The 26,359-nt window shown below is 46.5% G+C and overlaps 1 protein-coding gene across 1 annotated transcript; it reads left to right on the top strand.

Moving 5' to 3' along the window:
- cnnm2b (cyclin and CBS domain divalent metal cation transport mediator 2b) lies at positions 1–26,359 on the top strand (the record flags this gene model as incomplete). The annotated part of the gene is made up of 8 exons (XM_079999130.1): positions 1–1,486; positions 17,734–17,877; positions 18,700–18,837; positions 20,288–20,457; positions 21,361–21,454; positions 22,370–22,432; positions 25,049–25,227; positions 26,066–26,359. The coding sequence occupies 8 exons, from the start codon at positions 1–3 to the stop codon at positions 26,357–26,359; spliced, it is 2,568 nt and encodes an 855-aa protein (XP_079855256.1).

The raw sequence follows: 26,359 nt of genomic DNA, 5'->3' as shown, positions 1-26,359 counted from the left end.
ATGTCCCGGGCGTCCGCGCCAGCACCCGCGACTGCAAAAATGGCGTCATTCAACCGGGTCCGGGCTCTGGCGATCGTTCTGTTGGCTGTCAGCGGCTGCTTGGCCACGCCGACCGTCGGCAAGGAAGGGTCCGAGGAGACGGTGATCATCGGACTGCGGCTGGAGGACACGGACGACATCTCCTTCATGGACCGGGGCTACCTGCGGGTGAGCGAGCGCTCCCGCGTCAAACTGCGGGTGTACGGGCAGAACATCAACAACGAGACGTGGTCCAAGATCGCGTTCACGGAGCACGAGCGGACCCGCGGCGGCGTGGACAGCTCGCCGGGGGACAACCGGAGCCAGGAGGACACGGCGGGCGCGCATCCCTGCGGCATCAGGACCTCCGACATCATCATATTGCCCAATATCATCCTGAGCCGCAAGACGTCGGGGATAGTCGAGATCGAGGTCAAGCCCCTGCGGAAAACGGAAAGGAGCAAAGCGTATTACCTCTGCATCGCCGCGTCCGCGTCCGCGCCGGCCGCGGCCGGAGCGCACGACCCCTGGACGGAGCACACCTGGATCTACCACGACGGGGAGGACACCCGGGTGACCGTGGTGGAGGAGAAGAAGTTCCTGCTGCCCTTCTGGCTGCAGGTCATCTTCATCTCCATGCTGCTGTGTCTGTCGGGCATGTTCAGCGGGCTGAACTTGGGGCTGATGGCCCTGGACCCCATGGAGCTCCAGATCGTGCAGAACTGCGGCACCGAGAAGGAGAAGAACTACGCCAAGAAGATCGAGCCGGTCCGGAGCCAGGGGAACTACCTGCTGTGCTCGCTCCTCCTGGGGAACGTGCTGGTCAACACCACGCTGACGATCCTGCTGGACGACATCGCCGGTTCCGGCTTGATCGCGGTGGTGATGTCCACCATCGGAATAGTCATTTTTGGCGAAATCGTGCCCCAGGCGATCTGCTCCAGACACGGCCTCGCCGTCGGCGCCAACACCATCTTCCTCACCAAGTTCTTCATGCTGCTCACCTTCCCCGCCTCGTACCCGGTGAGCAAGCTCCTGGACTACCTGCTGGGCCAGGAGATCGGGACCGTGTACAACCGGGAGAAGCTGCTGGAGATGCTGCGGGTCACGGACCCTTACAACGACCTGGTGAAGGAGGAGCTGAACATCATCCAGGGCGCCCTGGAGCTCCGGACCAAGACCGTGGAGGACGTCATGACCCCGCTGAGGGACTGCTTCATGATCCCGGGCGACGCCATCCTCGACTTCAACACCATGTCCGAGATCATGGAGAGCGGCTACACGCGCATCCCGGTGTTCGAGAGCGAGCGCTCCAACATCGTGGATCTACTGTTCGTCAAGGACCTGGCGTTCGTGGACCCGGACGACTCCACGCCGCTGAAGACCATCACCAAGTTCTACAGCCACCCGCTGCACTTTGTGTTCAATGACACCAAGCTGGACGCGATGCTGGAGGAGTTCAAAAAAGGTGAGATTTATTATTTATGTTGTTGTTGTTGTTGTTGTTGTTGTTGTTGTTGTTTGAGTTTGGCCATCCAATTTGCCACTGGCAGCTGCAGCGGCCAACTTTTGCCATTGAGGGACGATGGAGAATAAGGACACACCTGCACCTTCACCTTCACAATCTCATGCATGCGAGAGCAAAACCCCTTTCACGCTACAAGACCGTCAGTGATAAAAAAAGTGAAATCCGGTCTAAAGGGGGTTTCTACTCCCCTTTTCCACCACTTCACAAGACATTCTAGGTACCAAAGGGGAAACGAGGGGAGAGGGCCTATTGTGGTCCAGGTCCCTTTTGTGTGGCCTCCCTAAAAAAACAAACAACAAAATCCCAAAAAACAAACAAACACTGGATCAGAAATCTCATGGGTTGGGTCCAGCACTGATTTAAACACATTTACTACACACCGCCAACTTGGGAGTTTTATTTTTAGCTCACCGATGCTGAAGGGATGGACTTGTTAGGTGTTGAAATTGAAATTTCAGGTGATGTGTGTGTGATGCTTCCATCCGGATCATTTAAAAGCAGCTCGATGTGAACATCTATTTTGATATTGCACTTTTGACGCAAGCCCTAGTAAGTGAGGGGGCCCCCGAGGTGCTGCACTTGTTGTGGCCTCTCTGGGCCATTTCCTGTGCAGGAGTTGTTATCTTCCTCCATCACTTCCACTCCATGTTAATGTTCACACGGCTCTCCTCCTCCTCCTCCTCCTCCCCCTCCTCCTCCTCCTCCTCCTCCTCCCCATCTGTCTCTCTTACACTTTCCTTCCCTTAACTTTCTCCCCTCTCCCTCTTTCTCTCCAATCATTCAACATTTTACTCTTGTCCCTCCCTCCCTCTCTCGCTCTCTCGCTCTCTCTCTCTCTCTCTCTGCCTCTCTGTCTCTCTCTCTCCCCTCTCTCTCTTTCTCTCGCTCTCTCTCTCTGCCTCTCTCCCCTCTCTCTCTTTCTCTCGCTCTCTCTCCTTCTCTGCCTCTCTGTCTCTCTCTGTCTCCCCTCTCTCTCTCTGCTCTCTCTCTTTCCCTCGCTCTCACTCTCTGCCTCTATTTCTCTCTCTGCCCCCCCCCCCCCCTCTCTCTCTCTCCCTCCCTCTCTCTCTCTCCACCCCCCTCTCTCCCTCTGATTCGTAAATGCATCAGGATATGTGGGAATGGTGCAACGGCGGTGCTAAGGTTATCAGGCGGGGGCATCTTGTTTGAGAACCTGCTTAAATCCCTCGATCTCTCCCTCTCTTATGCCGGTCTCTTGAGTGATGGTGGCGATAACTCCTTTTGTCCAGCCCTTGGAATGCAGTCGTGTGGATAATGAATAACAGCCTCTAACACCCTCAAGCCCCCTGTGTGTGTGTGTGTGTGTGTGTGTGTGTGTGTGTGTGTGTGTGTGTGTGTGTGTGTGTGTGTGTGTGTGTGTGTGTGTGTGTGTGTGTGTGTGTGTGTGTGTGTGTGTGTGTGTGTGTGTGTGGCACTTAAGAAAGATGTTTACCTGGCTCACTCAGAGTTGACCTGATGTTTTACGCAGCTCCTTGTGACCTTTGCAAGGTGATTAGCGGCATATCGGGTGGAGATTATAAGACCCTTATTTCCATGTGATGGCAAATGGCGATCCGTGGTGCCCTTATGAAGCCCCCCCAGGGATGCGTGGGGAACCACAGTACCGTGTGCAACAAGTGTCTTATCCTAAAATGAAGAATGGAGTTCTGGTAGAAAATGACCCCATGCGGGCCCAGCATGCAAAGCATGTGAAGCAAGTGTGATTGGTGTATTGTGGGGTCATTAGAACATTTCCATTCGGCATAAGAGGATTTATTGGGAAGAAGTAGGACAAATCAATGAGCTCCATTACGAGAAATTAGCTCAAGTCTTTCACGCCAAATTAGAATTACATAATATACTCGTAGTTTTTTTGTTTGTTTATTTTACCAGCACCTGATCAGCGAGAATTATGCGCTCGCATTTTAACAGATGGCCGTGCACGGATGGTCCTGAACAGACACGCTCTTATTCTATATTTTGTGTCTCATTATATTTCGCTGTTTCTTTTTGGGGTTTTTTCAAGTTCTAGTATTTCAGGGTGTTATGTGAGGAGGATGTTGATGATGACGATGATGATGATGATGATGATGATGTCATTTTGAGTGCAAATCCAGCCCAACGCCAAAATCAAGAGAAGGGACCAAAAAAACAAAAGGATTGCATCCAGATCAGGTTTGTCAGCAGACACCCAAAAAACCTGATCAAAAGCTGGAGAATGCCGAAGCCGCTAAACCCTACGGTGTTTACTAACACAGGATTTCCACTCAACAGACCGACTTGCCATTCAGTGATTCTTCATTTCCGTTGCTGGAATCAACTTGACTTTTCATGTTTACATGCTGCTCATTACAAACCCACCTAAATCCACGCTAATCACAGCCATTTTCTTTACATCGCCGACCTGAAATGTGGTGTTTGACAATTCTTTAATACTTGGATGCGTCGAAAGCCAATTTTAAGTCAATATTCTGTCGAGTAAGGAACGGCTGATCAGGATCTTAAACGAGGTATTGGAAACGGAATTGGTGTTTTTCCAAATTTAGAACGTTATTTTTTATTTTTTTCTCTCTGCTTGTCTTCCACACCAACAAAAATAAGAATGCCGTATTTGCCCTCCATTTTAATGGGCAGTGATGGAGGATGTTGCGTCATTGGTTTTGTCCCCGCGTTGCCGCTGCAGGTAGAATTTTCCTCCGTTTTTTTGTTTTTTTTCTTTTGTCGAAGTAATAAGCAACAGTTGAAAGAAAAGCCGCCCGGTCAGCGTCACACGTCAATCCGGCTCCGTCCGCAGTTCAAAGTGCTTTGTATTTTAAGTCATTGTTAATTAATTTGATACCGCTTGCAGCGCGGCGCAGTCCTCCAAAGTCGGGTTCGAAACGAAAAAATTAAAAGAGAAAGTTGCCTCGTCTGCCGTCTATCGTGCAGAGCGGCGGAGCACATCGGTCAGCTGGATTGTTTTTTGCTTTTCAACAGAGTTTCAGGGTGAGGTTATGATTCGGGATTTTTGTGCATTTATAGAGGATGCTTTTGGCTGTTGTATCATCGCTCTTCTTTTCATTCCTTTTTGGATCTGTTATTATGACGAAACGGCTCCTTGACGCCCGTGCGAAGCGTTATCGATGAAAATGAAGGAGGAAATGGGAAATTGACCTCCCGAAATTCATAAGTATCGGCATGCGCAGGAAATGCGATGTTGGTGAATTTATAGTTATTTCATATGGATGCGTGACCGGGATAGTATTTGATCATCCCATATTATTTTATTATGGTGGTCGACTTCTGTGTCTGCTTTCGGAATTTCAGTAACACAGCATGGTGTAAGCATGGTTTCATTACTAGCACACCAGAATCTGGACCCCGGTTTTCTCCCCGTGCAAAGGTTTTGCCTTCGGCGAATGTTAAGGCTTAGGTCGGGGGGTTGTAAGCAAATTTATCATGGAACCTTTTAATGGAGACAGGCACCATTCTGGAAACTGCTGACCCCTTTGTTAATTGCTCTCTGTGATTGCAACAATTATTGTCATGCGGGGGCCACTTGTCAAGCCGCAGGTTTACCATTAATGACGAGGTCAGCGTGTTGCTTCAGGGACCCGACCTAAGTTGCACACACAGAAAAGGCACGCCGGCTCCGGTCGGATCCGTGTTAATTCAATTCGATTAAAATGAAAGTTGATTTGTTCGCCGGCATAAACTGGGGGCTTCCCTTCGGAGGGGAAGCGAGGAGGACTTTTTTCTACGCGGGTGCTCGCTTAAGAAACAGCTACTGCTTTTTCAGGTTATACATAGGCATTCTGCCACTTTCCATTTATTTCTCGCTGCCCCCGAAGAAGGCAGGTCACTCGCCCAACTTGAATGAGAAAGGGGACTGGGACCCGACCCAACTGAGGCTAAGTAGAGGTCTTTACCTCAACAGCCTCCTGCCCCACTAACTAACACGGGAAACATCTTTTTCATTCTGTAAAAAAATAAATAAAAAAATCACATATGCGGCAGAAAATGAGCATTTTATGGCAACATTTCTTGAAGGTTTCAACGGTATTTGAATTTTGGGCTACCCTACTATTCAACATTAGTATCCAATGTTGAAGAGTTGCTCTTGGTCCTTACACCTGTATAGAGGAACTATATGGTAGAAGGATGTGATTGAAAGTAAATACGTCAAGTTGTTGAGACGTTTGAGATTCCTTGTTATTTTGAATTCCCCTGCGTAAAAGAGCCGACATGAGACTGGGCACGTCTTGAACTACTTTTCCACTTTCTGCAATATAGGCCAATCTATGCTTAATTCAGATTCAACAGCGCCTGTGAACTGGCTTGGTGTTTTTTGTCTCGGAGCGAAACTCATTCTTTATCTCTCACGGTTTGTCGTCAAATGAATGACGTGACGCGATTAAACACTTATCGACTCGAAAAATATTATATTCCTTTTCGGGTGAATGTTTGGGGAAGCGTCTCGGGCTAAATGACCAGAAATCTTGTTTGAGTCTTTGCCTGGTAACCCTTGGTGCCAACGCTGGAACAAGAGTTGGGATTAAGTGGCGTCATGTTGGCAAGAACAGTCATGGTTCCTGGTGAGGGATACCCCTTTGAACACAGCGAGGTTTCTCCTGCGGGCCTCGCACTTTATCAGCACTGATTACCTCGAATCAAAGGTTGTCTGCTTTTTACTTACTCTCTGTTGCGGAACACACCAGCAGCGGCCGGGTAAAATGTGTGATACTCACGCTTAAACTCTGGCCAAATATGCATTGAATACGGTGAATGTGGTGAATATGGCGGAATTCGAGCATTGCCAAAGGTAAGAAATATTGGTCTTTGTTGTTCTTGGGTTTGTTGTACTAAAAGTCTGTGTTTTCAATCGGCCTACATTCTTCAAATTCTGGTACAACATGACGTACTGTAGGCCTTTAAAACCAGATTAGTACCAGAGTTGAGGGGTGTGAATCCAGCCACAATGCATTCCCAAAGCCTGTCTGATCTGGCATTATGACTTTTCCCTCATTTCACGCATTCGCGCACGTCCCGCCGTACCTCCAAGGCTCTTCAAGAGAGCCCGGCGCGTCCTCGCGTCCCCCGGGTCACTTCCAGCCTCGGTGTTTTTGCAGAGTGTGTGATGAGGCAGGCGCCGCTGTTATGCAATATTACCCTACAACTCACTCTCGCCTCAAACCGACCGACAACTGTGTCACTGTCACTGAATTTGTCCCACTTGGCACGCGGCTCCTTAGCCAGCAACCGCTCCGGTAGAAAAATACAATGTACCACCTATTCCTAAAAATGGATCGTGAATGAGCCTCTATTTCCACCAGAGGGCTTGCGTGGAGATCGGATGAACTTAGACGTGCTTCCACGAAAGACTTTTGAACCACTAACCTTTACCCCTTCCCCCTCCTCTGGCGCAAACCCTATTTGTGTATAATCCTCCAGCATCAAAGGTGGCTCCCTAAAGAATAATAACAGACTTTTTCACTGCCGTATATGCCATTTTTTGTCGTTTTTTGTTTTTTTTTCCTTAATATTACAATTATATTTTAACACCTGCTTTCTCAGCAGCCCGAGATGTTCCGCGGCACAGTGATATGCATGTGCTCGTCCGCCGGGCCTCAAGAAGAACCCCCCCCTCCCCCGTACTACACCTCTCTGATGCGGAAGACATTGGAGCTGAGGGCAAACAAATCCAAATTTCTGTGGCCAAAAAAAAAGGGACACACGCAGAGCCGTCGCAGCGTCAGCGGCCTCGTTCACTCCGCCGGTGACTCATTGGCGACATGCATTTCCTGTCATCTGTGACCACGAGAATTCCCCCACGAAGTGAAGGCTTTGGAGGTTCCGTGCATGTTGTGGAGCGAGGAGGCCGGCCAGTCTCCGGAACAAGTTGCCTAGTACCTGCAGCAACACGCTATTGAGAATACATTTTCATTATGCAATCTAGAATGCAAACCACCCCCACTCTGCCCTGGAAACAAAAAAAAAAAGCTGTTTCCCAAAAACACAGATACCAGATCTGTTCACATGCACTTATTTTAAGTGCATGCGAACATTAAAGGGCTGCATCGTTTGGGGGAAAAAAAAGAAAGGGTGCTCTGACGGAGCAATTGCTGCAGGCAGATAAATGGGACAGATATGTCGATACTAATCAATATTATCAGGAATAATTCTGCGTACATCCACCAGAGCAAATGTTTGAAAAAAAAAAAAAAAAACCCAAAAGAACCTAACAACATTTGCTTGGCAGCGGGTTTGTTTTCTGCCCTCGCTGTGCCAGTCTGTCAGTGTTTGGTAGTTTGAGCTTGGCTTCCTATGCCTACCAGTTGAAGTACGTAAAGTACTGAACACCACGCTAACTTTCAGAGAATCACGTAGGGGGGGGGGGGGGGGGGGAGAGCTTTAGTGGCACCGCATTAAAGGACTCTAATTATGTTGTCTTGTTTTCGAAGGATCGGTTCATCGTTTTTCAACCCAGGCCATAGCAGAATTTTGGGTCACCATCATTTTAAACTGTTCGTAGAATTACATCACTGAATGCTATACTGTCGTTTTACTGACTTTTGCGCTTTTGCAAACCAGCTCTTTTGCCTACATCTGTACTAACGTCGCGAGAGACTAGGAACAGGAAGTGGCGCCGCTGCCTAGTGGCATCCGGCTGTAGCCAGCATGGTGCTTCGGATGCGCTGTGGAAATTGCACAGTACTATCAAACGATCAAAAACACTAAGGCACATGGCACTATAATATATAAATGTGTTTTAAAAATAAACTTGCCTTGCCTATAATGCAAGCTTCCTGTTTTCTGAAGGAAAACAGAAAGGTGTGTGGCCGATTGGCCGCGTTTCGCGCAGTAAGAAGCTGCAGCACGCTGGCACAGTACGTTTCTCAGTGGTAATGCTCGGAGCGGTTCTAAATGATGGGAACCAATAATTTATTAAGGCCCGGTGTGGAAAAAAGACCAATTTCACCACAGATTCTCGCAGAGATTTCAACCACAAAACCAGGTCTCCTATTATGATGTCACCTCCCATTTGAGCTACGCTCTGTCAGGAGAACATTAGTGCTTGGGTGGCCTACTTTGTTACATTCATTTATGTGCCGGACATTTCTCTCCCATATTTTGATTGTGTATTTGTGATTTACTATTAAACAGAGATTTCAACGCGAATCATAATCTTTTAATATTGTCCCGTAATGTTGAAATCATATACCTTATATTATTACTTGAAATATATACATATTTTTATTAAATATGAAAGTGCCAAACCTGGCTTCTACCTGCTCAATTTGCAAAACGTTGGAAGTGTGCTGGATTTAAATTGCTAAATGACAATTAGAATTTCAATGCTGCGTGTAACTGGTAATGTGCTCCACAAGGTAGGAGTGGTTTATATTGCAGTACCTGTATGATGTCAGATGCATTTCTTTCATATTTTTGTAACAATCCTGTGTGTTGGCTCAAGCAGCCGGTGCAAACAATGAGTAGAAATGAGCGTTTTATCTAGCCCTTGCATTTATCCCAAACATTTTGAAATTAAACTATATTTTACAGTCTTCCCACATGTCAAACGAATGCAGCGGGTATAATGTTTCGATTTGAAATTGTAGGGAAGAAGTCCAAGTTGTACCAAGTTTTCTCTCATTTCTCTTGAGAGTGTGGTTAAATACAGTATGATACGTGCTGATATAAAACATTTAATCTCCTTTACAGTGATCTTCTCCAACGCACTTGCAAGGACGGTGGGAGAAAAATGCGGGCATGTTTGTTTTGAATGTAGTTATGTATTTAAGATTATTATCATGGTCATTTTGGTTGTTGGGCATGGCGTCATTGTTATGGAACGAAAGGAAATTGCGACTATTAGTGTGGCCGTATGATGGCGATGATCAAAATGGCTCATAACGTTATTATCACAATAAGCGACATAATTGTACAAATTCATGAAAACCTCTTCTAACTATCTGTAAATAAATCCACCCTTATGACATCCGGGAGTAATAGTATGAAATCAGGGCGGAGTGATGGCGCTTTAGAGAGAATTATGGACCCATCTCACAGTACATCTCAAAGTATACGGCGCTGTTAAATGCTGCGGCTGCCAACTCTAGGCCACCAACTAAAATATATGAAACGGTCATGGACACAGTCCTTACGCTCCATCCCAGCGGAAGTTCTCCTCGGTGTCTAACTTAGTTATTGTGCCGCGCTGGTCGTCTTACTCGGGGTAGTAACCAGCCTCTTTGCATTGCATTCAGGGAAGCTCAGCCACTTGCTCAAGGACTGGACTGTCCGGCGAGCCCCATCCCCCTCCTTTCCACTTTCTCTCCCCTCTTCCCTCTTTCTTTCTCTTTCTCTCTCTCTCTCTCCCTCTCTCTCTCCCTCTCTCTCTCTCTCTCTCTCTCTCTCTCTCCCTCTCTCTACCCTCCATATTGTCCTCTTGCCCATTTCCCTCAGTGTTGTAAATTACAAACGACAGAAACCTCCAGGCCTAATGCCTTTCCATGGACGGCTTCCAAGCTGCACTTTTTGGAGAGCCAAGGGCCCGGCTTCATTGATAACACCGGGCACACTGTCTGTCTCTCCGTTTACTGGCAGGAGGAAAAGCCAAAGCGGCCGTTCACAGGCCCAAACGACACCAGTACTTTTTTAAATGTTTTTTTATTTTTTCAATCAGCTGATAGAATTTACTTTGTGAGACTTTAGTGGAACTCAGCAAAAACAATTTAGCGATGTTAGTTGTGTTGTACATCAGTTTTCTGTGTCAATCCAACAGCCCCAGTAATAGATGCAACACTTTGGTTCAGAAAGTACCATTTAGGCTTCATTCACAGACATTGTGTGATTTTATTTTGTGAGATTGCACTCAGGCCTCCCTTTGTCTGTGTGGTTCAGATATATATTTTAAATAAAACAGTTATGATCAGACATCTGATCCGACTTAAAACGCTCACATGCCGACATGGTGGGAAACCATCGTCCTGCAGCGTAGGTCCTTTCTGGGAGGAAGACGCGAGAGGCGATCGCACGGGTCGCTAGAAAGCTCTTCAGAAAAGTAGGAGTCAGCAGTGGGCACAACAACGGCCCCCGGCCCCCAGATTGCCACCGATGAAGGTTGGCGGAAAAAGCCGCAGTAAACGAAACTGAGAATCTGAAAAAAGCCTGCTCTGCCACTTTCTATCGCTGGTTTTGAAGTGCAGGACGCCGCTTGAGAAAGACACGTTCGTCTCATTTCAGCCCGCGTTTGCCGTTGTTACGTCGACCCTAAAACAGCATTGTCGCGAGCACCCGCATGTCATATACGTGGTAATCAGGAGCAGTTGTTGTTTTTTTTCTGCTGTTGTTCTTTAAAAATTGCTGCAGCATTTTGTTTACAATTCTTAAAGTTCCACACGTTTTGCAGTTTAACTGAACAAGTGAAAATTTGATATTTTTTTAACTCTAAAGTATCATACAGACCAATCATGGCAGTTCAAATCACACTACAGTACCATTTATTTCACATGCACAAATGTGTCATGAATTATGAAAATGTGAAACAGGCTGCTTGGGTGTTGGTGATGAGCCCATTTTATCTGAACCACTTGGACCCTTCCAATGCATCTCGTACGGGAAAAAACCTACTTAGAGCTGCGTAATGTTGTTAAATCGTGAATATTTTGCGAGACGTTGTTGTCATAATCATCATTTGGGGTTATCATCCTTGATGAGTCACAAAACTGTCTTAGTGCAGATTTGTATCAACACCCTGGCTCTTTTCCCTATCATACACATACACTGTATAAAATATAACTTCTTTAATACTGAAAATATGATTATTCATTATGGAAACTAACATTGCTTTACTTGATCATACAATTCCAGATAATTACTGACTGAATATACTGATAGAGCTGCAACCATTAGTCGATGAATCGATTAGTTGCCATCTATTAAATTAATCACCAACTATTTTGACAATCCATTTATAGTTTTGAGTCATTTTTTAAATAAGAAAATTTCCAAATTCACTTTAATGTGAATGTTTTCTGGTTTCCTTAGTCCTGTATGACAGTTGAATGAATATCTTTGGGTTGTGGAAAAAACAAGACGTGATGATGTGGCCTTGGGCTTTTGGGAAACCGTGATCGACATTTTTCAGCATTTTCTGACATTTTATGGACAAAACGACTAATCGATTAATCAAGAAAATAATCAACAGATTAATTGATTAAGAAAATAATCTTTAGGTGCAGCTCTATTTACTTATGTTAATTCTGGACTTATTTGATATTTTATCATCGATGACAAGTGGTTGCTAAGAATAAATTTTTCACCCCCTGATTTGAGCCTCCCCCACTACATCATTTAAAAAAAACAAAAACGCCAGAGAGCGGGTGAGATGGGGGCGTTTTTTAGATTGTGAAAAGTTTCCTCCTGCCCGCTTTGTGCTGATTTCAACCAATAGATGGCGCTGAGCCACGTTTTCACATCCCTAATGCCGATTTGATCACATTTGCAAAGAAAAGTTTAAATCATGACCACTGCTGACATGTTTCATGAGAGAACATCCATACATTCCAGTTAAGAGGGTGCAGCGCCTCTCTCTTAGCAGGAGGCTCGGTGAGATATGGAATCGGACGTAAAACGACAGAACGTGTGACGCGTCCTTCCAGGTTCATTTCCTCCGAACGCTCCACATTCTAAAAGCTTAGCATGCATGGCATGGATCACTTTTTATTGGTAATTATCTCACTGTAGATTTAAGGATTTCAGCCCAGGCTAATTGAGGTATTATGCACTCGGTGCCAAGAAAGTGTGTGTTTTCAGGTGTTCAACCGCTTAACTATTTTCGCATCACATATGAAGTGAAAACATTTCCTCCATTAGAGCTTGTTACCCAAAGCAATTTGATGGGTTTAATGGCAACAGCTCAGGGAGGCCAGCCCCTTCCATCATGCAAAACAATGTACTATAGAAGGGGCAGACATGTGCATGTAGCCCATGGTGTCTGTACATTAGTTAGTTTCAATCACTTGCTTAATGACCTTAAGGAGCCATTAGATCATTTTATTGACATTTAACTACAAAGAAGTTAGTTTTGTAACTGCCAGTTAATCATCTACTGTTTTGAATCCAGCCCAAACATTCCAGAACATGATGAATCTATAAAAATAGAAGAGACGGTTAGAAATAGTGCTGATCGGTACGAGAGATTGCGTGTTTGTTTTGTGCAGGGTTGTGAGTTTAAACTCCAAGTGTACGGGCCGTCGGATGAAATCGTTTCTTTGTGAACTTTACCACTTCAAAGCGGCGAATCACCGTCACGGAGCTGCCGTAGCGTTCACAAACAGAGCAGCACCTGACCACTGGCCCATTCATGTATTCCCACTGGTTTCCCATTGATGCCTCTCCTTATGACTGAGGCCCATTGGAATCTCCACACAGGGGACCTTTTAACAACAAACACAGCCAGCTACGACAGCAAGCTGCTTCTCTGAATGAACAACAATGCCATTGCAGTGGTGTGTGTGTGTGTGTGTGTGTGTGTGTGTGTGTGTGTGTGTGTGTGTGTGTGTGTGTGCGTGTGCGTGTGTGTGTGCATGCATGTGTGTTTGTACAGTGTGTGTAGTAAAACACCGCTGCCTAGTAGCAGCAGAGTGATCTTGTGACCAAGGCCGCTTAATGATGGTTTGGAACTGTGAGCAGTCTTAACCCCTCTGCATTGCCCCAATTAATCCATATCATACGAAGTGCCAGAACCATGGTCTGGCTGCAGCCGCTGAGCGCTGCAAGAGAACCAGGAAGTCAGTGACAGCATGCCAAGCATGCAAACCCGCTCATGCAGCGCAAAATTGGGAAACTATATTTTTTCCCCGCTTATGATAAGCCGTAAGATTATTTAGTAAAAAAACAAAACAACAAAACAAACAAACAGGGTTGATACCCTATTAAGCGGCCATTTAATAATAAGAAACAACCATTCAAGTTCTTTGAATGTCTGCTGTTCTCGTTATTGGTGGCGCGGTCCGCTTTTCCCGGCAAGAGTGCCCTGATCGGCAAGTAGTGCAAGTCAGCCGCAGTGGATTTGATGAAGCACCGTAGCTAGTTGTGGAAAGGAAACTGTCGATGTGGACATTTACAGAAAAAAAACAGCAACAGCAAAAAAAATACCCCCTGCCACCTCCCGTAACCGAGGAAAAACAAAACAGTCGACTTGAAGAAGGCGAACCTTCGAGATAAGGAGGCGACGCGTTAGAGCGAAGATGAGGCTAAACCCGGATTCTGGGGGGGGGGACGGGACGTTTAAAAAGGAATTCTGGGACTTGCAGTCCACCCGACGCCGACGATAATATGGATTCCCGTTTTAGTCCCAGCGCGTGCTGTCGCCCCGAGCGGCCTCCGTGAGCAGGGCTGTTCTTTGGTGCCACCTGATCGGTACATGAAGGCGTCGACTTTTGAGGCAACTGGCAAACGACAAGGCCAGTGCGAGTCCACTGGTGTGTCAGCTTTTCCAAAAAAATAAGCTGTTTTTGCACATTTTATTTCGCGGTCACCACGCATTGCTGATACGCTGTGCTGTAGGCAGGAATGGCTCTCACAGAGTCAAGGTTAGGTTCTTCAGACAGCATCGAGGAAAGGGGTGGAATGTTAGACACCAACTCATACCTTACTTTAGCATCTTATCAAGCGTTTTGCGGGTTCTCAGGGGTATATTAGAAATTTTAGAAATCAAATTTACCTTTGACAGCGTGTCATGCAGCTTTCTTCAGGGTGACCTAAGAGGCGTCCCTCACTGGCATCTGCCGATGTGATCTTCTCAGTCCGTCCCCGATCCTCAAAAAGAAAAAAATCCATCGAAATATCACCAAGCCCAGGGCGTGTCTCCACGCTCGTTGGGAATCCTCCGCTGTGCCTCGGCCGGTACCACGCACCGATTCACCCGCGCCTCCGGATCCTTGACCTGCCAGTACAGTGGGGCTCACCAGACCGTGATGATTGGCTTTCGAACCCCACCCTGCTCCCTTAAAGACGCCCAGAACATCACAGGCATGAACACGGCAGCCAATGAGATTGCTTTCCATCAATATGAGGCATGATTGATGTGGCTCCTCTATCGAACCCCTGCACGTGGAATATCCTCTGGTACAACGGGTACCAGACCTTCCCCGGCAGACGGATATTTGATATTTCACAATTGATATTCAGATCGTTCAAGCCCTCCGGCACGCTCGTTTGGATGACAGATTGATCGCGTGTTCAGGGAAAATAGTTTCTTTGTTAAATATCTGCGGGAGCTGACACGTAGATACAAATGCATTTCGGTCACATCTCACTTTGCTCACCTTGTAAATAACTCAAGGACCCATACTGATTCTTATGAATTATTTAGCTTCCTGATGCTTATCAAAAGGGATTAAGTGTATTAAATACTCAGCATATTTACACACATCTTAATGAATATAATGCATCTTAGCCAGCTGCTTCATAATAAGAAATAATGGGTCTATTTTTAGTCTAAATATTTCGTTTAAATGTTTGGTGGCTTTGAGTATCCACAGAGGATGACATGGCTACCAAAAATAATCCAGCGTTGGCCGTCCATGTTGATGGAAAATCGGGTCAAAATGTCTTGACATTTTTTTCACTTGAGGTAGATTTGGAATAAAAGAAAAAAACGGGTTCCCATCGCCCTGAAATTACACTATATTTGTCAGTGCTGAAATATTTGGAAAAATAGGGGAAGAGACAAGCAGGAAGGAGGGGGGGGGGGGGGGGGTGATCAGTGTCCACAACATATCCTGATCCCCAAACTCCTGACTCCCACCCCAACCCTCCAAGCCTCATGTGCCTATTTATAGGCGGAAATTGCGCTATGGAAAAATATGACAAAGCTGCATTCCATAATTAAGCTGGGAATGGTGGAAAAGAGCGCATGGCTTAGTCTCCGAAGGCATGAGGAGGAGTTCTCAGGCTGGTCTTGGGGTATGGATGGATGGATGGATGGGTGGATGGATGGATGGATGGATGGATGAATGGGTGGGTGGATGGATGGATTGATTTGTCAATCGATTTTAATGAAGTATAGACTCAATGAAGCACCAATTGAAAATGTCAATTGCTATTGTGGTACATCATGTATTGCTATGCACTCAAAAGCATTTGTGGTCTGCTAATCCTTATTTTATTTGAGTTCTAATGTTTTTTTCATGTGTAAATTGTGTTTATCTTGTGCGGGGATGGGCGGTTTCAGGTGCTAGTTTATTTTCAGCAATGTCTTCGTTGGATATCGTTCCCCTGAATTATCATGTAAACCGCAGTTCACCTTTTTGGGGTATTACGACACAAGAACTTTATGTTTGGCGGAAAAGCTTTTTCGAAAAAAACGCAGCTCCCTAATTGAGTAAAGTGAAATGTACCCCCGAGCGTGGTGTGTATGGTGCATCTGCATACCAGTGTCCCACTTTGCAAACCAAGCCCTCAGACCAGTCAGACAGGCGCAGATGTGAGGCTTCATACCCCAGACGACACGACTCGGAGGCTCTGTGCCAAGCTTCAGGCTCCACGGGTCCAGAGGGTCGGCTTTCCAGATCGAACTCAGATTCCTTCCTTAAAACGCTGCGATTACGGCAAGCGAGGAGCTATGAATAAACTGCATATTTAGTCACATTTTGATGTGATCCATCCATCTGTTTATCTTTATCTTTCTTGATGTACATTAAATGCATGAAGAATATTCTGAAACTAAAATAGCCGTGTGTGTGTGTGTGTGTGTGTGTGTGTGTGTGTGTGTGTGTGTGTGTGTGTGTGTGTGTGTGTGTGTGTGTGTGTGTGTGTGTGTGTGTGTGTGTGTGTGTGTGTGTGTGTGTGTGTGTGTGTGAGTTGAAATATGGTTTTACAATGACCAGGCGTTTACTAGTGATCAAAAGATTTAAATATCTCAAATACTGTATGAATGATATGAGGTATGTTTTTGAGTTGGATGTCTGGAAAAGCCTGGAAGCCTGTTTGAAACCATCCCTGAGTGGATTTACTGCCGGCATTGATCTGTGTGTGTGTGTGTGTGTGTGTGTGTGTGTGTGTGTGTGTGTGTGTGTGTGTGTGTGTGTGTGTGTGTGCGTGTGCGTGCGTTCGTGCCCGCGTGTGTGTGTAGCTCTGTGCCCGGGCTGATCGTATTAAACTGTTGAGACTCCATTTGCGCCCTGTCCCGGTTCAAACCCCTCCTTGTGTGATTAAACAAGAAGTTTTATGTTAAAATGACATCACATTAAAAACAGCGCAGCTTTCTTCCAATTATCTGAACTGATAATAATGGGATTCATAATCATGATGCTGTTGTGGTGCCCTGGAAATACAGTGAACTGGAGTGATGCCTCGCACCTGCCAACCAGGTAACACTAGATAGGACAAAAAAAAAAAAAACCCAAAAAAAACACACACTAAGAATAAACTTGTGCTCGCCCACAAATAAACGCCAAAACTTCCACCCACGTGCGCAGACCCAGGCTGTCCGCTATTTCACGCCCAGGTCTATCTGCATGTTAATGTCTCGCTCCGAGACAATCTGATCACACTGCGAAGCTTCGGCCGACCTGTTTGTTCACTCGGTGAGAATATCGCCGGGGCTGAATGGAAACTTCATTTTGCAGGGGCTAATATTAGCCCTGGCCTCTGGAAAATTCCTTTTAAATGATCACAAGCTGAGAAAAAGGCAAAGAATTTGTTTAGCATTTTGCCTGACAGTATTCTCTGAGTTCATGGCAGAGGGTTTTTTTTTTGTTTTTTTTTTTGTTTTTTTTTTGTCAGATGGTACGACCCACAGGAGGGTCCTGGGAAAGCAGATGCGGGGGGAGAGGAGAGGGTACGATGGACTCGGGGAGAGGATCCGTTTCGTCTGTGTGTTCTAGTGCTTCTCCCTAGGAGCCGTTTGCTTTGCTGGTTTACTAATACGTTAAGGTGGTCCAGAATGGCACGCTGAAGTAATGTACACCCCGATAATACCCCCCACTAAACTAAATGGTATATCCTGAAGAGATCATTTCAATAGTGTATAGATGTGAATTGCAGTGTGTATTCTCTGTGTTTGTTCCCTCCACCTTCCTTTTTTTTTTTTTTTTGTAATTTATATTTGACACGGTAGAGCATCACCTGACACGAAACTGACCTGCGATGTTTTGTTCTTTTTTGTTTGGTTTTTTTTTTTTGGCGTGTGCGACCAGGTAAATCTCACCTGGCCATCGTTCAGAGGGTGAACAACGAGGGCGAGGGCGACCCCTTCTACGAGGTCCTGGGCATCGTCACCCTGGAAGACGTCATCGAGGAAATCATCAAGTCCGAGATCCTGGACGAGACGGACCTGTACAGTAGGTTCTTCCCTCTCTCTCCACCCCCCCTGCCCCGACGCGGCTCCTAAAAGTGATAGGCGCCATTTTTCAACCTCGGCGTCACCCAAATGTCGGTTCCCATCATTCATACCGTGGCTGTAACAAAGTCGGAAGCCGTGAATGTGTTTTTTTAAAGGTGACAAACTTTTTATATATTATACCGGGGAAATAATGGCTCCAAACCGTGCGTTTTATTAGGTTTTCGGGGTTTTGCACTTCCACAAATCAGCTTTTTTGTCTACATCCGTGCTAATGTATGAGACTAGAAACGGGAAGTAACGCTGCTTTAATTTGTTAAAAAAAATTAAAATAAAGGCTCTAAAAACACACGGGACTTTATGGCAAGTTTCCTGTTTCCCAAAAGGAGATCCGTATTGAAAAATAGGGAACCTGTCCTTTAAGGATTAATTGCTTGTCCCCTTTAGTCGACATCAGGAAATCATTTTTACACGACATTTATCCCAAAAACCTCCTATGACGTTAATCGAAATCGTATGGATTGTGTAAAATTGTATTGCACACCAGTTAATTTGCAGTAGAAAAACATGCAATTTTCAGTTATTCCAAGAATGTCTAAAAACAACAATGTGCCCCCCATCTCTCCTCAGTTCTAAGAAAGGCTCCGCAGACTTCCTGAAAGTTTTGGGTTTACTTAAGTTTAGTCACCCTACAACCTATGACGACGAGCTCAGTATGCGAGGAGCGGAATGGGTTTTCCCAAAGAACCTTTTTTTTTTTTCTTTCTTTTTCTTTTTTTCCTGGAACAATCCGACAACCAGATTTGTATTTTCTGCCCCCCAGCTGACAACAAGACGAAGAAGAAAATCACCCATCGGGAGAGGAAGCAGGATTTCTCTGCCTTCAAGCCCAGCGACAATGAAATAAAGGTTAAAATATCACCTCAGCTTCTGCTGGCTACCCTGCGTTTCCTAGCAACAGGCGAGTGGACTGTGTTGCTGCTTGACTTCCCCCAGTGTGCCCTCAGCCCCTCACTGTGGGGAAGGGTGTGTGTGTGTGTGTGTGTGTGTGTGTGTGTGTGTGTGTGTGTGTGTGTGTGTGTGTGTGTGTGTGTGTGTGTGTGTGTGTGTGTGTGTGTGTGCGTGCGTGCGTGCGTGCGTGCGTGCGTAGATGTGTTTTGCGAGCTATTTCTATGTGTTTGTGTGCTTCCACGTTTATTTATGCCTCCCTTTTGTTTCGAGAGTTTTGATGGCTGTCGCATCAGTATGTTTAGTGCGCTGAACAAGCATCTTGGCCTGCGCGCGCGCGTGTGTGTGTGTGTGTGTGTGTCTGTGTGTGTGTGTGTGTGAGAGTCCGTGTGTGTGTGTGTGTGTGTGTGTGTGTGTGTGTGTGTGTGTGTGTGTGTGTGTGTGTGAGAGTCCGTGTGTGTGTGTGCGTGTGTGTCCGTGTGTCCGTGTGTGTGTGTGTGTGTCTGTGTGTATCGCTGGCTGGCCCGCGAAGCGCCGGTCGGCCTCTCGGGAATGCCGCGCAGGGCGTCTCGGCGGCCCGTGTGCAGAGCCAAACAACATGGGTGACTGTTTGCTTGCGTGTGGTGAACCAGGGGTTACACGTCGTGGTTGTAGCCCACAGCTTTGAAAACACCTCCCTGTTTGCTTACTCTGGCTCCTCCATGACATCACTTGCAGGGCTTTTTTGGCCTACCCTCAGGGTCTTTTTTTTTTTTTTTTTTTTTTTTTTTTTTTTTTCGCGGAAGTTGACATGCTAAAGTGTAAAATGTGAAATATTTCACCCGCTTTCCCCTTAGCGGCAGCTGTTAATTGTGCGGCGTTGCGGTTGGATTTGCTCTGGAACTTGAACCCAGAGGCTCAGCGTTGATTAAGGCTCCTCTAAACACTATTAGGGAGTTTAGTTCCCGGTAGTGGAACTAACAGCCAGCCGACACATGGTGCCCGGCAACAAGATTACAAAGCTGATTGTCCTGATACATCGATGCTGAGCAGATAGATTGACTTTTAACCGCATTACTCGTCAAGGCGCACGTTTCACCCGTTTATTACCCCCTGAACATTTTCCCCGTGATGGCTCGCAGCTTTAGATTCTTAATATTGTCCCTATGTTTTCGGCTTTTGGAAAATGTTGTGCCACTGACGACTACCGTGGCACATATTTCTGTCAAAGTTTCTGGATTTTGCCACACGTCTAATTCGTTGCCCCGCCCCCCACCTCCCCAAAAAAATAGGCATTTCAATGTAAACCTAGAATTGCGAGCGATCACCGGGAAAATGGGTACGGGGTGATGTAAAATGTGGATCCTGATGGGGGAACGGGTTGAAATACTGTAATATTCACGTTTATAATGTCCCCTGAAATGCATTTCTAGCATACGCGTGATAGACTTTGTTAAAACCTTTGCCTCCCTCCCCCCATCCAGAGGTGGAGCCTTTCGGACCCGTGCAGATGTCGGAGAAGATCCTCCTGCGGCTCCTCAAGCACCCCAACGTCATCCAGGAGCTCAAGTACGACGAGAAGAACAAGAGGGCACCAGAGCACTACCTCTTCCACAGGAACAAGCCCGTGGACTACTTCATCCTCATCCTCCAGGTCCGTCTTCCCGGGGGGCCTCTGCCCCATAACCAGTGTCGTTCCCGACTTCTACAATAAAACGATGATGATCGCTTGACATTTTGGGCATCTAAGATGACATTACATTATTTTTTTTTCAACTTTTTAAAGAATTGAGTTGAAAAAATACAATTCTCCGTTTCCATTTTCAGCACTTTCTTTCTGTTATCTCTGTTACACATTCTCACCCAATGTTATTATTTTACTTATTTTATTATTTACTTTTATTTTATTATTTAATTTAGAACTTTATGTAATTGAATGAAGTCTCTTTATTATGTATATACTTTCCCTTTAGGGGAAAAAAAGTATTTCCTTTATTTTTTCCATTTCTATGCAGATTATTATTATACTTACACTATTTATCATCCTTGAAAACCCTTGAAAATATGTCAGGATGTGTCAGTGGGTGTCTAGGGGCATTTGGCCCCAGGCTCCACATCTGGGGCAAAATCAGATTTGCTTGTTCATAGAGGTTTGTTTTATAACCATGTTGGGACTATTCAGAAGACACGGCTAATTCAATATTTGTGGAAAAACAAATTGAATAAAATAATATTGGAGCCTTCACTGTTTCAAACCAGATCATATATAGATAAGAAAATCGGAATGATTCGCTTTCGATTATTTATTTATTTTACATCTGACTCACCTGATTTGATTTGGCTATCTACAAAAATAGGAGAGGAGAGGAAATCTGTTATCTTTTAGTCATTTCTTATATAAATAATCCAAGCCCCTTGCCTTGTTACACATGATATAAACTGCGTTTGATCCATTTTTCCTGGATTACCAAGCGCACCGTGTAGAGGGATGTGACGTGATGAGGCTGTCGCTCCTGTCGCCGTGTCTCACGCCCGTTCTTTGTGCGACTTCCCACAGGGGAAGGTGGAGGTGGAGGCGGGGAAGGAGGGGATGAAGTTTGAAGCCGGGGCGTTCTCCTCCTACGGGATGATGGCGCTGACTGCATCACCGGGTAAGACGCTTATCCATTTCGCGTTCTCCCAACTAAGTTAAAGGTCCGTTTTTGCGTATTTCTGCGTGAATAGATCACAGCAGTGTTTCTCAGCGTGGAGTCCGGGACCCCCACCAGGGGCCCTTCAAGGGGCTCCACACTTAAACTTCACAGTTATGTCATTTACAAGACATTAGCACCGTTAGAGAATGTGCAATAATGACTGTTTTGATCCTAGTTTCACTGTTATCTTTGTAGCTATAGTATAGAAAGGTATGGACGTTTGGAATAATTGGTATCCAACAATTAAAAAAAAAAAAAAATCTTCTCCGATTGGGGGCCCAGAGACTAAATCTCATCAATTGGGCTCCATCGCCTACTGCAAATCAAACTCAGCCTCCTCGGTGTGAAAACGGCCCCCCTGGCGGCGCCACACCTGGACCCCACGGCTCACCCTTCCAGGGAAGGGCTCGGGTCGGCGCAGAACAGGCTGCCACCGGGATCACCCTGGCGCCCTCTCTGACGCGATGCCTTTGAGTCCGTGGCAAACAAGCGGCCGCGCTGCCACGACCGGCGAGCGCAGAACGCCGAGAAAACCCACCTATTAATGATGCAGCGGAATTCACTGGCACTCTTCTGGGAAAAGCACTTGCTCTGTGCCGCCGGTTTCATTCAGCAGTGCACCCATTTGCCCTAAGCTCATTCATAAACCGCGGCGGTGGGAACTGAGAGACCCCTGCTGGCCTGAGCCCGGAACTACAACCTCCTGCAGACACGTCCCCCATACGTCCACCGACTCTGACTTTTAGCGTGGTGGGAAATTTGGAAGAAGTGGGTCAACTTGTTTTATTTTGTTATATTTATGCCAGTTGTTTGTCTCCTCTGTCTTCCCTTCTCTGCTTCCCTCTCCCTCTGCCTCTCCCTCTCCCTCTCAAGTCCCTCTGTCCCTGTCCCGTACCTTTGTGGTCAGCAGGGCAGAGTCATTAGCAGGATCTCCAGGTACGGTATCTCCTTCCCTCTCCCCTCCTCCACCCCCTGTCCCGCCCGTCCGTTCATTTCCAACACCACTAACCCCCACTCCCACGCACCCACCGCCCCCCCCCCCCCTCGGCACGTCCCGTCGCGAGATAGCCAACCGAGCGTTTTGTGTTGTGGTGTGTGTTGCGCGCACCTCGGTGAAGCAAACAAACCGACGGAGGAGCTGCAGGCCGAGGGTGGTGCGGCTCGGCGCGCGCGGCTTCGTTTGCATGTGGATTTTAAACGTCCTTCGCATCTGCATGCGGCACCGTGCGTTAACCTCCGGCTCCCGCTTTGTGTCGTTTCTGTATTTCATTGTTTGTTTTATTGCTGTGTTGGTGATTTCTGTTGCGTGCGTGTGACTCTTTGGTCTGATAGGCTTTTTTTTTTATTTTATTTTATTTTTTTTTTGTTTTTTTAGATATGTACCTCCTTTTTTTTGTTTTGTTTTTTAGTGCGTGGATTGTATTTGTGTTCGGACATAAAGACGGAGAGAAGAGTCAGGGAGGTGGGGAAAGGGGGAAGCCGGGGGAAGAGGAATGGACGCGGCTAAATGCATTGCACCTTCTTCCCTCGAAAAGCCATTCGTCAAGCGGTTGAATGGTGTTGGGGACGAGAGGCCCCAGAATGCATCCTTTCTCCTCCTCCTCCTCCTCCTCCTCCTCCTCCTCCTCTCGCCTTTAACCCCACCCCCGACTGCACAAACAAGACCCCGCGCAGGACACTGCTGGGCGCTCATGCAAACACACACATGCACACATGTTTGCATGCATGTAATCCCCGACGGACACACACACACACACACACACACACACGCACACACATGCATGCCCGCACACACAGACACACACACACACACACACACACACACACACACACACACCCACGCACGGAAATCATGTATCCCGAAACAAACACCATTCTCTTTCTCACCCAATCTCTTTCTCCCAGTCTGCTGCCTCGAGTCTGTCCATGACCTACAGTACACCTCTAACATGCCCCCTCCCCCTCAAAGAGTGTGTGTGTGTGTGTGTGTGTGTGTGTGTGTGTGTGTGTGTGTGTGTGTGTGTGTGTGTCTAGGTGTGTTTGGTGTGCGTTCTCCCAACACTATGGTATTCTGTATTGACCTGGTCCCTCTGGCCTCTAGAAAGTGGAGTACTAATCCACCAGAGTTCACATGCCAGGTCTTTAGCCCACTGCGCTGGGTCTACACACACACACACACACACACACACACACACACACACACACACACACACACACACACACACACACACACACACACACACACACACACACACACACACACACACACACACACACACACACACACACACACACACACACACACACCACCACCACACACACGCACGCAAGCAGGCACAAACACACACATTTACTCGATCTCACATACAAGCACACACCTGCATGCACACACCCATACACATAAACACATAGGGGCTTGAGGACACACGCACGTGCGTGCACACACACACACACACACACACACACACACACACACGTCCACACACATTTACAGACACATACACACATATTACATGATGTCCCTCTACATCTCTTTTCTCCCCTTTCCTTTTTTCTCAATTCACACACGCAAACACACACACACACACACACACACACACACACACACACACGCAAACACACACGTACGCACGCACACTCACACTCTCTTTCAAACATGGGATTACATACATTCCACTCGGCGTAGTAGCATTAGTGCGCCCGAGCCTTTTCACTTTGTTGTGTGTGATTCCTTCTGTAACAAGTGGAAAACATAATCTCGCTTTAATTAAAAGAAAGAAGGCGTCTCACATGCGGCCGCATCCCTGCGGACCCCCCTCACCCGAGGAGCGCTGTGGGGGGAACCGGCGTCCATCACATCTTCAGGCGTCACGACCACACCGGGTCCCATGTCTGGAACCTGGACATTCTGGCTCCATGCGACACTTTGTTCAACTATGAAATTATTATACACACTCGGCTTTGATGTGAGGGTGTGAGTGTTGCTGCTGTTGTTGTTGCTGTTGCTGCTGCTGTTGTTGTTGTTGCTGTTGCTGTTGTTGTTGCTGTTGTTGTTGTTTCTGTTGTTTTTGCTGCTGTTGTTGTTGTTGTTGTTGTTGTTTTGGCACACATATAGTAGAGCAGTCACAGTTACACAGCAGTTAATCACAGTGAAGAAACGCTGCCTGCTCAGTTTGGGAAGGGCTTTGGCTGGATGTGGTAGGTCAGTTATTTTGAGAATATACGCACTTGGTGATATTTCAGCCGCAGGGTATTCAGACTTCTGTCCGGTTCCTCTAAGAAGCAAAATACTGATCTCCCGTCTGTAGTTTGAGCAACAAATACAAGAATAATGTTTTCTTACGCCTGTGGAAGACAAAGATGCGACTGCAATATTTAACAGAGGAGAAGACAAGTAGGGAGTAGATGAGGAGAAGTAGTTGCAAACAGGTAACATGCTGTATTGGTATAGTAAATAAATGTATTGCTGTAATAGAAAGTATCAATTAAACATGAGTCTAGTGTAGAACATAAGCGGCCTCTATTAAACGGAGCGAACCTCTCTCCTTGCAGAGAATAAATCCCCCCCGCGACCCTTTGGACTCAACCACTCGGACTCTCTGAACAGGAGTGACCGTATCGAGGCCATCACGCCCACGCTGGGCAGCAGCAACAACCAGCTCAACGCCTTCCTGCAGATCTACGTCCCCGACTACTCTGTGAGGGCCAGCTCCGACCTGCAGTTCATCAAGGTGGGCCCCCACCCCAGAGGTATCACAGGGGCCCATGGGTGGTCTCAGTAATGTCATGTCATTCTGTGACGACCAAGGCTAAAAATGGTTTCAGCCTGTTTTTTTTTGTTTTTGTTTTTGTTTTTTTTTCCAACTCCATCAGTTTTTCTTTGTTTTTTTTTTTTTTTTTTTTTTTAATCATTTGAGGATCTTCTCTCTACATTTTACAACCACCAGGCCAGCGAAACAAATTTAAAAAATGATACAGAATTTAGTTTAAAACCAAATTCACCAAAACTAAATACACCAATATATCACTAATTCACGAACATGCCTTCGATTTTATACACTCTAAACCAGGGGTAAACCACGGGTACACTGGAGTTGCCTAGTGGTTTTGTGAAGGAACTGCAGAGGGCAATATTTTAATATTTGTCATTAACACTATTTTTTTTTTTATTTTTTTTTATTTTAGTGAGTGAGTATAAAGGTGAAAAAATACACTCAACACAACCTGTCTATTAACCACACGATCTGCCTGTAATAAACTATAGGCAGATCATGTATATGTGTGTGTGTGTGTGTGTGTGTGTGTGTGTGTGTGTGTGTGTGTGTGTGTGTGTGTGTGTGTGTGTGTGTGTGTGTGTGTGTGTGTGTGTGTGTGTGTGTGTATACACAGTATATATATGTATATATATATATATATATATATGTGTGTGTGTGTGTGTGTGTGTGTGTGTGTGTGTGTGTGTACACAGTATATATATAAATACACACACACACACACGCATACACGCACACACACATATAGTATAACGTGGCAGTGTATTGTGACACTTGGCGTGGTGCCTGTGTGCAGGTGTCCCGGCAGCAGTACCAGAATGCCCTGATGGCGTCCCGCATGGACAAGACGCCCCAGTCCACGGACAGCGAGTTCACCAAGATCGAGCTGACGCTGACCGAGCTCCACGACGTGGTGATGGAGCCCCCCTCCGGCCCCCCCACCTCCGTCACCACCTCCACCAGCTCCAGTGCTACGTCCACCGCGGTGCCGGTGCTGGCCAACGAGACGTCCCACCTGCTGAACACGCAGCAGAACTGTGTGGGTCTGGGCCGGATCAACCACAGCGCCCACAACGAGGGGCCCATCTAG

The sequence above is a fragment of the Zeus faber genome (assembly GCF_960531495.2).
Source record: "Zeus faber genome assembly, chromosome: 4".
In the NCBI taxonomy this organism is placed as follows: domain Eukaryota; kingdom Metazoa; phylum Chordata; class Actinopteri; order Zeiformes; family Zeidae; genus Zeus; species Zeus faber.
Note: the sequence above shows the minus strand (reverse complement) of the source record. Positions and strands in the feature narration are given on the sequence as shown.